This window comes from Montipora foliosa, chromosome 9, assembly GCF_036669935.1.
Source record: "Montipora foliosa isolate CH-2021 chromosome 9, ASM3666993v2, whole genome shotgun sequence".
Lineage (NCBI taxonomy): Eukaryota > Metazoa > Cnidaria > Anthozoa > Scleractinia > Acroporidae > Montipora > Montipora foliosa.
In genome coordinates, this window is record NC_090877.1 from 35,479,072 (window position 1) to 35,493,662 (window position 14,591).

Sequence of the window (14,591 nt, forward strand, 5' to 3'; positions counted from 1 at the left end):
TTATCAGAACTGTGGAATAATGCAAAGTTAAATTAAATGTATTTTGTATGTTTGGTACAGCAGTGTACACTTAACCAACTGCTTTTGCTTCGTTCAGCCTAATTCCAGGAGCTCCTAATTTTGAAGTTGGAACTCGTGTCATTGGTCAAAGAGCAGATGAACTTTGGTATCCAGGTAAACTACAACACTGACAATAACAATAATTACAACAAAAACAATGGGTATGTCAATTATAATGATAATTAACAACTGCATTGCTTAGTGGAGGTTGGGTGCTCGAGATATCTGGGGCCTTCCACTTTTGGCAGCAGGCCCCATTATAGAATAATGCCCCCATGGCTGGCACAACACCTCAACCTTGCCATGCTGACAACTAGGAATGAGATAAAGGCTGACCAGCCCTGTCAATGAAGAGAGGACCTTGTGAGGACCCCTGGAGGTGGAGATAAGCCATGATTGCAGTGATGAGGCAGAGAGAGGCCCAACCACATCCCATATAAACAAAGAAACCCTGTAGGAAATGGTCAGTTTTGGTAGTTTTGATGTGAACACAAAGGCTGGAGTGATTTACTTCTGCATTAACTTGAACAGTTAGACGCATGGAAGGATCAAAGTTGGAGTTGACAGTAAACTCTCCAGCACACAGAAACCTGCAGAAAACCAAACAACAGGTGGCCCGAAGCATGACATATGATACAGGTCTAGCAGGTGACACACATGATGTCAGCTGTTACTGGTTGATGCTGTGGACAATTTGAGCCTTGGTTTATCCCACAGAGAACACGCTGGAGTTGTAAGCAGTTCAACATGGGATCGGGAAAACCATAATCTATGTGTAAAGAGCATACAACTCACTTATGTCCAGGTTTGCACGCAAATGCGAAAATTGCGAAGTTTGTGGAAAATCGCAAAAATCATAAATGGTGCAAAGAAGAAGACAAATCCCCAACTAGGACTCGCAATTTTTGCGATTGTTGCTAAAATTGCATAAAAATTGTTAAAATCGCAAAAATGGCGACTCTTGTCAGGGACTTGTGTTCTCTAGCTTTTCAGTGTTGTGCGATGTTTGCGATTTTCGCAACATTCGCAATTTTCGTAAAACGTTAAAATCGCAAACATCTCAAACATCGATTTTTGCGAAAATTGCGAATTTTGCAAAAAATCGCAGAACACTGCAAAGCTAGAGAAGACAAGTCCCCCAAAAGTGTTGCGATACTTGCGATTTTAATGATTTTTGCGAATTTTGCGAAAAATCGCAGAACTCTCAAAAGTTAGAAAAGACAAGTCCCTGATAAGATTTGCGATTTTAACGATTTTAGTGAAAATTGTGAATTTTGCGAAAAATCGCAAAAATCGCAAAACACTGAAAAGAAAGCGAACACAAGGCCACGACAGATTTGTCTGTAGGTGACAACCCCGAAGAAGGAGGAGCCCATACGAGAGTTTGGAATCGAGTGCCACTAATCAAATGCTGACCGTTTGGCGGCTTAAGAATTCTTGAATTTCACTGCTTGTGTCAACCAACAAATTCAAAACCACTGAACCTTAAATCTATAGTTTCTCAAAGCTTTTAAGCAGTGTAGCAATCATTAGTAACTGAAAGCAATGGACTTTAAAAATAAGTGGAATAAAAATTCACGATTTACTGAAAGTGTGGTGTGTGGTGTGAATAAATAAAACAATTTGCTGTTTCGAGCAGTAAAACGTGACAACTTCCAGACATTAAAAGAACAAACAATAATGCACGAATAGATCAAATACGTATCCTTAACAAAATTGCAATGGCTTTATTTACAGAAAGTGAATTTCAAACCACACAAAGAAACTAAAGTGTCTTCCCTTATCCAAAACTCGAGTTGCAATGCTGCTTCCGCAGTCCTGTCGTCGCCAAAATGAATAACAACTCTGTTGCTTAATTGAGCGCATCGATGCCTTGTTTGTTACAACGACAACAGCAACAAAACAAAATTCATTACTTGTACCCTTTTTTTAATTTTGTGAATCATATGATCACAAAAACTTTTTCAAACACCCCAAGGTATTCTACTAGCGCAGTACAAATGGATATACCCGAGCCGAAACAAGCACGCTACGCATGAATATACCTCGTTCTTTAATCCACGAGCCGAAACAAGCCCGCTACACATGAATATATCTCGTGAGTTAGCTTTCATAAATATGAATTTACCTCGTGAGTTCGCTTTCATTTTGCGGTTCGGTTAATGAGTGGTCCTACGTAATAATTATTTTGCTTTTAGCAACTGCGGTTCGGTTAATGAGCTGTTCTACGTAATTACGCTTTTAGCGACAATTTCAATTCTCAGGACTTATGTGCGACTTTTTTGAAAACATCGTATCCACAAAAATGAGAACATGAAATAATATTTTATCACCATTCATTTACTGATTTAGCCTAACTGCTCGTTTCAGTTTTGCGATACTTTGCAATTTTCGCAAAAATCGCAACGCTTTTGGAGGACTTGCCTTCTCTAGCTTTTCAGTGTTCTGCGATTTTTGCGTTTTTTTTTTTTCGCAATTTTCGGAAAAATAGTTAAAAGCGCAATTTTCGCATTTGATTGCAAACCTGGACATATCTCATACAGCTGACAGGTAGACCTTTATAGGTGAGTGGTGCAAACAGGCAGCCAGGTGAGAACAGACTAAAAGTAGAGAGCAAATTGATAATACGCTGCAGAAAAGTGCCACCAGGAGCAACCATTTCGCATGCATGCTGCAAGTTGCAAGTTAAAGAATCCAACTCCTTACGAGAGCAACTAATAGTTCAGTAGTGCAGTGATGTGTTAAGACTTTTTCGTGAGGAAGGAACGCCTGCAACAGGAGAAAATCAAGCTCTATACCCAGGATGGTCAGGGATGTGCAGGGGTCCTCCAGTTTATAGTGAAGTGGAATGCCTCACTTCTTGAACGTCTGGAGACATGCATCTAAATTGCGCTGGCAAAACTAAGAACTAGGAGGATCCAGTGTATGAAATCATCCAAATATAATAGTGAAGAAGGAAACCCACTTCAAAGTTCTTCCGAAGGATCCACTTGACTAGATCAGCAACAGACAAAAAGATATAAGGGGGTGAATGTAAACTGAATGTATTTGCCTTTCCACTGCATGCCCAAGAGCTGAATGACATGATATCATCAACAATGTCATCAACTGTCATCAACTAACTTGAGGGTGGTCACCATCAACACTCACAAACATGACGGTATTGGCATTGACCAAATGGCCAGTGACATGAGCCCTTATTCCAAGAATAGCAGTAGTGAACTGACTGCGACAAACGCTTTGGTGGAACAGATTGGGATGAGGACATTAGTCAGCAAGTCGTACAAGGTGATGACTGAGTTGGAAGAGGGCTTCAAGAGTGAAAATTATATTAATCCAAGTTCATTCTCAACCAATCAACAAGGCTGGAAGCTGCAGCATCCTTCCTAAATGCAATTTCATAGTTCAGCCAGGCAGGTCCAGGAAATTAATGAGCTGTCCGCAAGATCAATAATATTACCAAAATTCCTAGCAGTAAGATTGAAATCAAACATTAAAAAAAAAAACAAGTAAGTGGCTTTATATAAAGTAGGTAACAAGTAGGTGTAAATTACAAACTGTATAATAATAGTTACAAATCAGTGAAAAAAGGTTACATGATACTAAAGGGATACAACGGAGTGGGAAAATAAAAGGTGCGAGTGCAAAACTGTAAAAAATGTAGAATACAAATAGTAATTAAATTAAAGTAAGTGTTAAATTAACATGTTTCAGTTGTTTATTCAATGCTGGTCATTCCCATTCAATATGAAGGGCTCCTTTGATCTTAAGTTGGAAATTAGTGAGAGTCGAGTCTAAGATGTTTATAGATATGGGAATTGCGATCCGAGAATAAGTGCTCATGAACCCTGGTGCCAAAATGTCGAGTGGTTTCACCGACGTGACAGGTATGACATCCTGCACATGTAAAATCAATTTGTAAACCACCTGGGAACGGAGTGTATTGGGGATTGAGTCCTTCACACTGAACATGTTCTTATTTAAAAAATGACACAGTCAAGTTTGTTCTGCCTTTTTCTCAAAAATTAATGTGAAAACTTTCTCATGAATCTTTCACGGTGAAATAATCTATGTATTCCAAATTTGTGAACATTTTCTGGTTAATGTTTTACTTCAACAGAGAATTTCTGATGTATAAAAAAAAGGAACTACATGTAACTTTTATATTTCTTTTCTCAAAGGTGTGATAGAGAAGATCTTGACTGACAGAAGCCTTCAGGTAAGCTGGTTGACCACGATACTGTTACAGAATAGAAATTAATCAACATACGGTCTGTTTGTTTAATGATTGCAATGTGACCCTGAGAATCTTGTTTGATATACATGTACTTGTACAAGTTGATAATTGTTAATAGCATGGCGTCATTAGCTAAGTGCATTGGTGAACAATGAAAGTGCACTGCATGAAAATTAATTTTGAGAAAGATACAATGTACGGTATACTGGACAATAGGGAGCTTAAGCAACGACAACGGTGACGGCAACGAAAACGTCATCTCAAAATATAAATTTGCGTTATTTTAATCGCTTCGTGACTATTTCAACGTTTTTAATATGACAAGAGTGTGGTATTTTCTCAAAGATGACACCAGTTTGAACGGCACTCCATTTTAGGAGAGAAAATGAAAATTTATCCTCAAGTGCTGACGTTCTTCATAAAACCAAAAACGTGGCTATTTCACGTTGTTGTTTTGCTGACGACGGCAACGAAATGGACAAAAGTGAAAAACGCACGTGCAGGGCGGGCAAAGCTATTGTTTTTACCTACTGAAATTAATGTGCAAATTCGTGACGTTCTCGTTGCCGTCAGTGACTAACCCATTCACCCCTTACGTGCCCTAGGACACCCCGAGTCGGCAAGTGAAAATATCTGACATTAGGCAGAGTAAAATCTGTCAAGTGTCACTCCCAGGGCTTAATATGGTTTAACTCGAACCTTCAAGGGAAATAAGCCACTTTCAGAAATACCATACTACTCTTTGTTTTCCCTCCAAAATTTTGCCTAAGAATTGTTTCCAGTTTCTCTTGCGACTTACAGTGGTCCCAAGAGAAAATAAAACAATGCTTTTGCAAAATTTTGGAGTGCAAACAAAGAGTATTATCATGGTATTTTTGAAAGTGGCCTTTTGAAAAATGTTAAAGTCATCAGGAGTTGAAACCAAAGGACCAGAAATAAAGAAAACGTTGTTTACTGTTTTTCTATTCATACAATGTACAGTATGCATTTTAATCATTTGAAAATGGAGCGTTTTCTAAATTACTGTAGAAATCAGAATGTAACGTAACATAACATGAAACAAGGAAGTAGCAGGAGGGGTAAGAAGCAATTCTAGTAGTTAAGTGTACCCTAAACCAACAAACTGTGATTGTTTGTAATGTAATGTTTTGGACTGCAGTACACTATTTGTTTTGATTTATCATGTATTGACGGATGTGGTTCAAGTTATCAAGAGGAGTTAGTAGGAGGTTAGGGGGAGGTTTGTGTTATAGAGGGTTCAAGTTAATGGCAGTAAAATTGCAGTAAATATGTGGCGGAAATCCAGGGGAAATCTATTTTGGTTCGAGTTAGTGCAAGGTTCAAGTTACAGTGTAGCAAGGGTTTGAGTTATTGGGAGTCAACTAGTGTATTAGTAACACTTATTTATTAATTTCATTTCAGGATTGGAAACTGTATTTTTTACATGTATTGAAACAAATACTGTACCTCTCGCAATAAGAGATCTTTCCAAAAATCGTTTAAGAGAAGGACCAAGCAAACAATACAAAAGTTCCAGTGTTCATTCTAGAGTGCAGTTTTGCACAATTTGCACACGTTTAAGACCTCCTTGCAACCAAAACCAACCCCGCACCCCCACTTGCTAACATACTCCACAGTCCCTGAGATAATTGTAGTGCGTGTCACCTGTGTGTCATTTTCTCACTGCCTTGCATCATCCATTCTTTTACGATTCTATAATCCGAAAAGTTTATTATGTTGGAAAATAATACTGTATCTTGATTAAAGAATATAAAAACAAAACAAAGGGATGCCATGGTTTCTCACTGTATAGGGAGCATGGGAATGATATCTGCAGCTGCTTACATGTGGCACACTAATAGTTTAACATGGTGTCAAAAGAAAGAACTTTCTGTGTTTCTTCTCAACTAATTAACCAGAAAATTCCAAGGAAATCACTACAGGAAAACATAAAGAGAACCAAGTACTTTCTGAAGCTGAAGAACTACTGTTAGAGTCGGCTAAGAAAAAACCAAGACCAAATCCAAGAAGGGAAACACTCAAAGAGTGGATGTCTAACGTCAGTGGTTCATGTACAACAACAAATAACAACAACAGTGCTTCTACTGCCCCTGCACTGTGAATGTTTTGTAATACTTGTTGTCTTTAATGGAGAATTAAACATTTGCTAAAAAAACCACTTCTATTAAGTATATGTGATGTGATTATTTGTTGTGACAGTTAATGTTTTAAGCAATATGGTTGTAAAGGGAACATTACCCTAGTTCACAACTGTTCATGAAAATGTCCCCTCTCATTTGATGAATGTCCCCAGCATTCTTAGACAGCGGGACACAACGTCTCACTCCAAACAATTTCTGGAATGAACGCTGTTTAACATCTTATGTCCACAAGACTATTATTTAAATTTTTGTAACGTTTCTACTATCTGCCTCCTAGTTGTTCGTGTTTTGTATTATTTTAGATTAAGTAATGCAACAGCTTTTCTTTTTGCTTTCATTTAGTGACGATTATGTTATTCCATCTCTTTTTAGTTAACCTTCGTGAGCAATCAGTTTGTACGTACATCTTATTTGATGGTTTAACATATAATATGTGCAGATATTTTGCGAGTTGCATAGCAATGAGCAAAATGTCCTCGAGTATTAGATGTTAAACCATCGAATAAGAGATTTATTATTCCACCACAAAAATGTGTTATTTTGATTCAATTTTATCTGGTAAGATTGTTTCTAAAAGATGCATCATTTGTCCTTCAGGGCACTTGCCAATTATGTAAACACACAGAAAGCCAGCCAAATGTCCTTTATTTGATTGAATAAACGAAATGATGAGAGACAAGCAATGACAAGCTTAATTCTCAGGCCTTGTATTGTGTTGAAAACAATTTCTTTCATTGAAAAACTGCCATTCCATCCGTATATGCTCTGTTCTAAACCAATGAAACCGGGACACTACAGTGTATTACCATCTCGTATTTTGTGTGTTCTCTTGACCAAATATGGTAAAATGGCATAATAGTGGAATAATAAATGTAAATATTCCTTAATTAACAGGTGTGACCCGCCTACTGTACCTGCGGGCATACCCAATTTGGTAATTTTTTGTTGAAATTGACAGTAAAGTGTGTGTGTGTAAGTTTATCCATACTTGCTCGTTAATAAAAAATGAAAAATGACATGCACTATTTTTTTGTGATTTCAGAAGAAAACGAAATACAAGGTTAAGTTTGACAAAGGAGCACGAGGCCTTTTGTTGTCCAATCACATTGCTTTGGAATCTTACCCACATCCTTCTTTTTTAAATGTGGGTAGTCGTGTTGTTGGTAGGTAAATTACAATTATAATTTTAAAATATCTCTTCATCTTTCTATTTTCATTAAAGCCACATGAACTTAATAATAATAATAATAATAATAATAATTACTATTTTTCTGTCAAAATGTATGCACTTAAATGTACTGTGTATTAGTAATAGCGGAAGAGAACATTGGAAAGTTGACAGCCTATATCATGACAAATATAACCAAGAGTTGTCATAAGTGCTGATGTTCAAACAGATTTTATAAGGAGAAGGTTAAAGTTTTCCATTGACGTCTTTGTTATTACACTTAAGTAAAACATACATCTGTGCATTGAGTATGCTCTCCAATAATAGTTTTTGTTATTGTTTCCTCTTTGGAAAGGCCAAAATGAAAGAAGGAGTACTTAAGTCACTCTGTTTCCATTTTTTATACAGTGGACAGCATGTGACTAATAATGACAGAAATGTAAGAAACTACATACTAGCAAGCTAGCTAGTGCTCCTCTAAGCATTTTGCATAGCGGCTTTGAAATCTGAATAAATCTGATTAACACTGCTAGCTGCATGCTTTCATTCTGATTTCCTTTTGAGAATCGTCTTTTACTTGTGTGTCACTCACTGTTCAGGTCCATGTTGTCACAATGTCATTTTTGTTTCTTGAAGATGTCTTGGGTTTTCAATATTGGATTGGCTACGATGCCAGTAAAAAAAGGAATAGTTTACATTGAAGGCAAAGGACATGCATTTAGTTTCAGAGGTGGCAAAACAAACAAACAGATAAAAAGAAAAAATATATAATTGTGATAAGGGAAAAATCTGGCACCCTAGACATTCTCTTGCAGGTGTCCATTCAAGTTGTGAGCCCAGATGGCAGAGCATTCAGGACATTGATTTTCTAGTCTATAAATTGGTTGCTTGCACACTTTATTTCATATATTTGAGTTAACTGTTCATACTGTGAGTTGCCTGTAGGTTGCTCCTTCTAGAGTTGCAAGCATGATTATTTTTTGTGGTATTGCACATAATTAGTTTGGACATCGTGCTCAGACTCTTACTTTGTGCGAAGGAACAAAGTATAGGATTTGGCTCTGACTCTTCTTTCTTTAATTGTTATTTTTAATAAAATTTTTTTTTTTTTTTGAGGGGGGGGGGGGGGTTGGGTTGAGATTTTTGTGTGTATGCGTAAGATTTCTTTGCCTGGTGGAGAGACTGGAGAGACTTTACAGAGAAGGCAGCCCTAGTAGGATTCAAACTCAGTATCTTGTCATTCAGAGGCCATTGTGATGACCACCACACCACGGAAGACTATGTGACAGATTTGTGGGGAAAAATTTATTAAAAAATTGTGTGACTGGAAACAAAATTGTGGAAATTGGCTCCAAACAAAGTGTAGGCTACCCATAATAATATCACTTTGTACTAGAAATGTCCATTTTCTGTACCCATGAACTGACCTTAAAGCCTGTATTTGAACCACGGTCTGCAAATTGTCTGCAAATTCTACAATACTGTTCTACAGTAAAGCTTAATAACCAAACTTAAAGCACAGTTTATTGTCCTTTTACACTTGCTCCCACTAATACAGTCTATTGATGAATTCAGAATTTATGATGCACTTAATCATCTTCTGGATTGTCTAACTTGTAAAAATGTATAACTGACAGTGTGTAAATAACAGTTACTTGTAATAATTTTGTTATTATTTAGTTTGTTTGCACCTTAACTTACATTGTAGTAGGTACATGTATATGAGCCTTGAGTAATTAATTTAATGTGCAATGTAAACTGCTAAATCCTTGGTTGCACTTAGTCACTGGTGACAGTCAGTTAGTCTTCCAACCTGCAATGTTTTGTTTGCATTCTGTGAGCGGAAGCAGGGATGGCACAGTGGTGAGAGCACTCGTCTCCCAACAGTATGGCTTGGGTTCAATCCTAACCTCAGCATTACATTGTGGGCTGTGTTTGGTTGTTTTTTTTTGTTTGTTTGTTATTTATTTGTGTGAGCAGGTTGAAGTATTGGCAACTATACAGCTGATGTGGACCTGCTATACCCACCCACCCATACACTCACGAAGGACAGCCACAACACCAGGAACTTCTTCCCCTACTCTTCTCAAACTCATTAATAATTCATTAAGTCATCTACAAATCACTGCATGTATACCACATCACGTGCATGTGTTTGGATACCCAATGAAAAACAATATACCACTCTCCAGTGAAAGTGGTATATACCACTAAAATATGCACAATGACAACTTGCACAAAATCAATGAATATTTATTAGTCAGAAGTAACATAACTTTTAGAATCCGTCATACTCCTATTTAAACTCATTTAAAAAAAAACCTTTACCTCACAATCACTAAACTTGACATATTCGAAAATAGAAAAATTATTTTCTACACGTTTTTCTTCAGCCATGTCATACACTGGAAATTCGTTCTTAATTTCTTCTTTAAGGTTACTACTTTGATTACTACTTTGATCTGCGCTCAAAATGTTAGAAACATGTTTAGCTTGATCTTCACTGGCCTTTTCAGACTTAAACAGTGCATTAGATACATTTCTCATTCACCACACTTTTCGGCAGCCGAAATCTCTCGAAAAACTTGGTTGCAGTATACATCCTGACTGAACCACATCTGAACTTTCACATCTCAGAATAAATTAAGTCGCATCATAAATGCAAATTAATTAAGCCGGTGAAAAACATCTTTGATATTTAAGTTTTCCAGGAAGGAATGTTAGATAGCAAACAATTATAATTGGAAGTCTTTGTTTATGATTTGTTTGAGAGTGATATGAGAAGTCATTTCCAAAACTCGTGCTTCGTGTCTCATTGGAGTATCCAAACACCTTGAAACAATAAAAGAACTCGGCCTACGGCCTTGTGCTTTCATTTGTTTCTGAGTGTTTGGATACCCCGATGAAACACTTGCTCTCGTTTTGGAAATAGTACTTCTTGAATAGTGTGTGGGTTCTTTAACGTCCCACAGGACACTTATGAACATTAACGATATTTGTGAAATGGGGCCTACGGTTTATAGTCCTTATCTGAGAAGACTTGAAGGTCTAACCATTTGTGGATGTTATTACAAAGGCAGCACTTTCTCCTCATTTATTTTACGACCCTGAGTGTTGGTCCGGCTGGAGTCGAACTCACGACATCCCACATGGCAGCCCGGTGCTCAACCAACTGAGCCACCGGTCCGCACCGGTGTGCGGGTTCTGTACTCTGCTTTGACAGCTTTTTCACCGGGTACTCTAGTACTTTACTCCAGCACTTTATTTTCCTGTCTGGCCCGTTCTAAACTCAGTCGATAAGCATATTTCTTTGGGCTCTTTACACTATGATTTTATGAGTACTCAGAGGATGAAGTTTGGTGAAAAAAGTTACAGAATAACACGGAAAATGTTTCAAATGTGTTCTTTGTATTTGCTTTTCTGGCTGTAAATAATTGGATGTTTAAAAGCGAAAAAAATACTCTAAAACTGCATCGCACAGAGCAGTATGTGTTCCTAACAGAGTCATATGGCTTTTTGCGAGTTTCTTGTGCATATGGCCCTTATACAGTGATTTTCTCAATAATTTTACAATGAAAGCATGCGTGGAGCCATACAGGCCAAAGTTGAGAAAATAATTTACGTCCCTTTATTTGGGTCCTGAAGTTCAGATTGATGTATAACAAAAATAATAGATTCCATGTTGCCTTGCAGCTTTTTACTTTATGTACTGTACATGTAGCTTACAAATGCCACCAAAATGGGATATAAATAAACAAAGTGGCTGCTGAATGTGTCACCGATGTTCTTAGCAATAATTATCATTTTGCGTTTGACATTAGGAGAAAACAATTTCTAATCTTGTGTATCCTGTGCATAGGATGAACTTCAGCAAGTTTTTGTTTTTCATTCATCTGCTTTTTGAGCAACATCTATGCTGTTGAATTACGTCATACGTGCATGCACATCTTTGTTTTGATGCATGTCAGCCTCTACGATTCCGCTTTATTTTGTTCAGTCATTTTACTAGTAACCCCATGTCCTCTCCAGGGGCTATTTACATGTATCGTTTCCTTAGAAACAATACGTAGTTACTTTGACCACAACTTACCTCCTTAACTGAACAGGTCGTGCTTACTTGTGATTCAGAGTCTAATCAAGGGCAAAGTATTTCAATCCTGTCACCTGAGTCATAGTACACTGTGTACTCTGCGCTTATTGAAACCATCTCAAGAAGTTCATGTACATGCTCATATCCTCAAACTTTGGTCCTACACGATACTTTCTTTCTCTACACTTCTCCTTTGCTTCCAAAGCGAATGTCGAACACACTTTAACAATCCAGGCTTACAACTAGTAATAGAGTGTAAGAGAGCGTTGGTTTGGAGAAAAAGGACGCCATGAATCGAGCAAAAGGGAGAGTGGGAGTTAGAAAGATTGCTGACAAAGTGGGGTAAATCTGGCCACCCCCGTTTACAGGGATAAACCCGGATCAAAAAATTCGATTGATTGATTGATATTTTCTTTTGACAGTAACTATGCCACTACTTCTGTAAATACTTTGCGCAATCCATCTAAATCCTATTTGGCCTTCATACCTGTACACTACTGTTTGAAGATCACAAACCATTATTCCCATAATTTTATGATTAAAATAATATGCATTGATATCACTGGTAATCACTTTTCTTTCATTAGCACTAAGGCCTAGGGACACAGCTGAAGAGAATGCCTCTTGGCGGAAATCTTCCACAGGTTAATTTTTCTCTTTCTCTCTCTTTTTTTTTATTCCATGTCTTTGATGTACAAATTTGTGTTTTCCACTTCATTCTCAGTTGTTTTGTCCTCTAAACAATCATGTTGTATTTTTCAGTTTTGACATGTTGTCATGAATACCTTCACCTTATACCATCACCTTATAAATATTAAGGATGCTTTTGGTTTGATCTTGTTGAGCTGTATTGCTTGTTGCACTTGGGAGACCATTGCACTATGGCACATACAGGCTGTAGTTGTAAATTATAATTACCTAAATCCTAAATAGCAAGCATTTTGTAACAGACAAGCAAGTAAAAATTAATGATAAAAGCCAACGACATTTTGGCGTCCTCATAACACCATTTTCAAGTTTTAAAAAAAAGGATAAGAATAAAACTGTCAGAAACGATAAAACATTGAGCAGTGTCACATGAATAGTTTGGCACAGATTCAAGGTCCAGGGACACAGCTGAAGAGAATCTTTCTTGGCAGAAATCTTCCACAGGTTAATTTTTCTCTTTCTCTCTCCTTTTTTTTTGTTTTCCATGTCTTTGGTGGATTCAATCAGCACCAAACTATTTACATGACACTGCTCAATTTTAAAATTATTCAATATCTTAATAGTTTCTGACAATTATTTTATTCTTATCATTTTTAACTTGAAAATGATGTCATGATCATGAGGATGCTGAAACATCGTTCATTTTATCATTAATTTTTAATAATCCTATAATTATGGGTAATTGCGGCAAAGGTGTTGTTGTGTTGTTGCAGTCAAGGATTTAGCAGCTTTCATCGTATTATTTATCTGGCCTCAGTTGTTTAAAAGGTGGATAACACTATTCACCGGATAAATCACAATGGATATAAGCGCAATTGATTTCGCTATTACTTAACCACTGGATAGTGATTTATCCGGTGGATAGCACTTAGCCTATCCATTGTTTCAACAACTGGGGCCTGATCTAAATTTTGCTTTCCAGAAGTATTGCGTGTGGTATTGTGTGATACAAACTGTATAGTTTTCCTTCTGTTTTCCATATTCATGGAGTCAAAGTCTTATTTACAGCGTCAAAGTCTTATATACAGCGTATATACAGCCGTACATAGGAATAACAAATTCTATAATTATAAAAACGTAAAAGTACTTTCTCTTCTGCAATGTGTATGTCCTTATCTTGTGGTTCAACTTTTTTCCTGTTTCAAAATTTTTTAAACCAGTTCAATTTAGATTTTCCTTTGTTTCGAATTATGTTAATAAATATAAGACAAGGAAAAATCAAACTTGAACTGGTTTGAAAAATCTTATTAAAACAGGAAAAAATTTGAACCACACCACTGACACTATGAAGGGGATGGACAATCTGCGAGCCAGTGAGTCTTGCAAGCCACGCAAGTCTCGCATTTAAGTCTAAGCACCCATTTTAAAGTAGTTAGCTTTCAATAACTCTGTGACTCGCATGGCTTGCCATGTTGGCTTGCATGAATGGCTGGCCTGCTCATTGTCCTCACTCTATTATGAAGAATATATTAAATTGCTTATACGGGGTTTGAATGAGTATAATATTCTTACTAGTCTTGTATGTAACTGTGTTTTGTTTTAAAGGAATTTATGGCAAACTAGATGTGTTGTATGCTGGAATAATAGCAGAGAATGCATGTACTGAAAACAAGAATAGATTTCTTGTCTTCTTTGATGACGGTTTTGCACAGTATCTGCCAGTCAAAAAACTTCATCATGTTTACCACACAGGTTTGCAATCTTGTCACTCTTAGTATTGTTGAAGAATTACTGTATGTGGACTGCTATGTTCTTAATAATAATTTCAATCAATGACATTTATTTTTCTTTCCATGACAGTGGCAGTTATACTCAGTCTGGGACTGTTAAAAATAGAAATGAGAGTTTGAAATCTCTGTGTATCAATCACAGTGAGGGATGTTTGCCTTTGAAGTTGTCTGCTACGTCGCAGAGCACATGTTATTGTTTACTTGCTTTTCATTTGCAGGCAAAAAAGTCTGGGATGAAGTTGCTGAACATTCCAAAGAATTTATACAAGAATATCTTGAAGAATTTCCCAATGTAAGCTTGTCTACTGTACATGTCTACTGTTACTGTCAAATTAATGCACTTTAATTATTTTTTTCTTGGACAAGGAAATTACTGTTTCTTTAGTTTCCTTGTGTGAGAATTTGGCATAGCTCTGTTGGCATTTCTTGTGGAAGG

The 14,591-nt window shown here is 36.9% G+C and overlaps 1 protein-coding gene across 5 annotated transcripts in view; it reads left to right on the forward strand.

Annotated features, from left to right (window-relative positions):
* The window catches only part of LOC137970822 (histone-lysine N-methyltransferase SETDB1-like), a 76,657-nt gene that overhangs the window by 14,268 nt on the left and 47,798 nt on the right, over positions 1-14,591 (forward strand). For 2 of the 5 annotated variants that reach the window (XM_068817400.1, XM_068817402.1), the window contains exons 6-11: positions 98-174; positions 4,242-4,279; positions 7,502-7,622; positions 12,305-12,361; positions 13,971-14,117; positions 14,374-14,447. In XM_068817400.1, coding sequence (XP_068673501.1) covers positions 98-174; positions 4,242-4,279; positions 7,502-7,622; positions 12,305-12,361; positions 13,971-14,117; positions 14,374-14,447 — 514 coding nt within the window. The remainder of the gene's footprint in view (positions 1-97; positions 175-4,241; positions 4,280-7,501; positions 7,623-12,304; positions 12,362-13,970; positions 14,118-14,373; positions 14,448-14,591) is intronic. The other 3 variants (XM_068817401.1, XM_068817403.1, XM_068817404.1) reach the window with 3 other exon arrangements.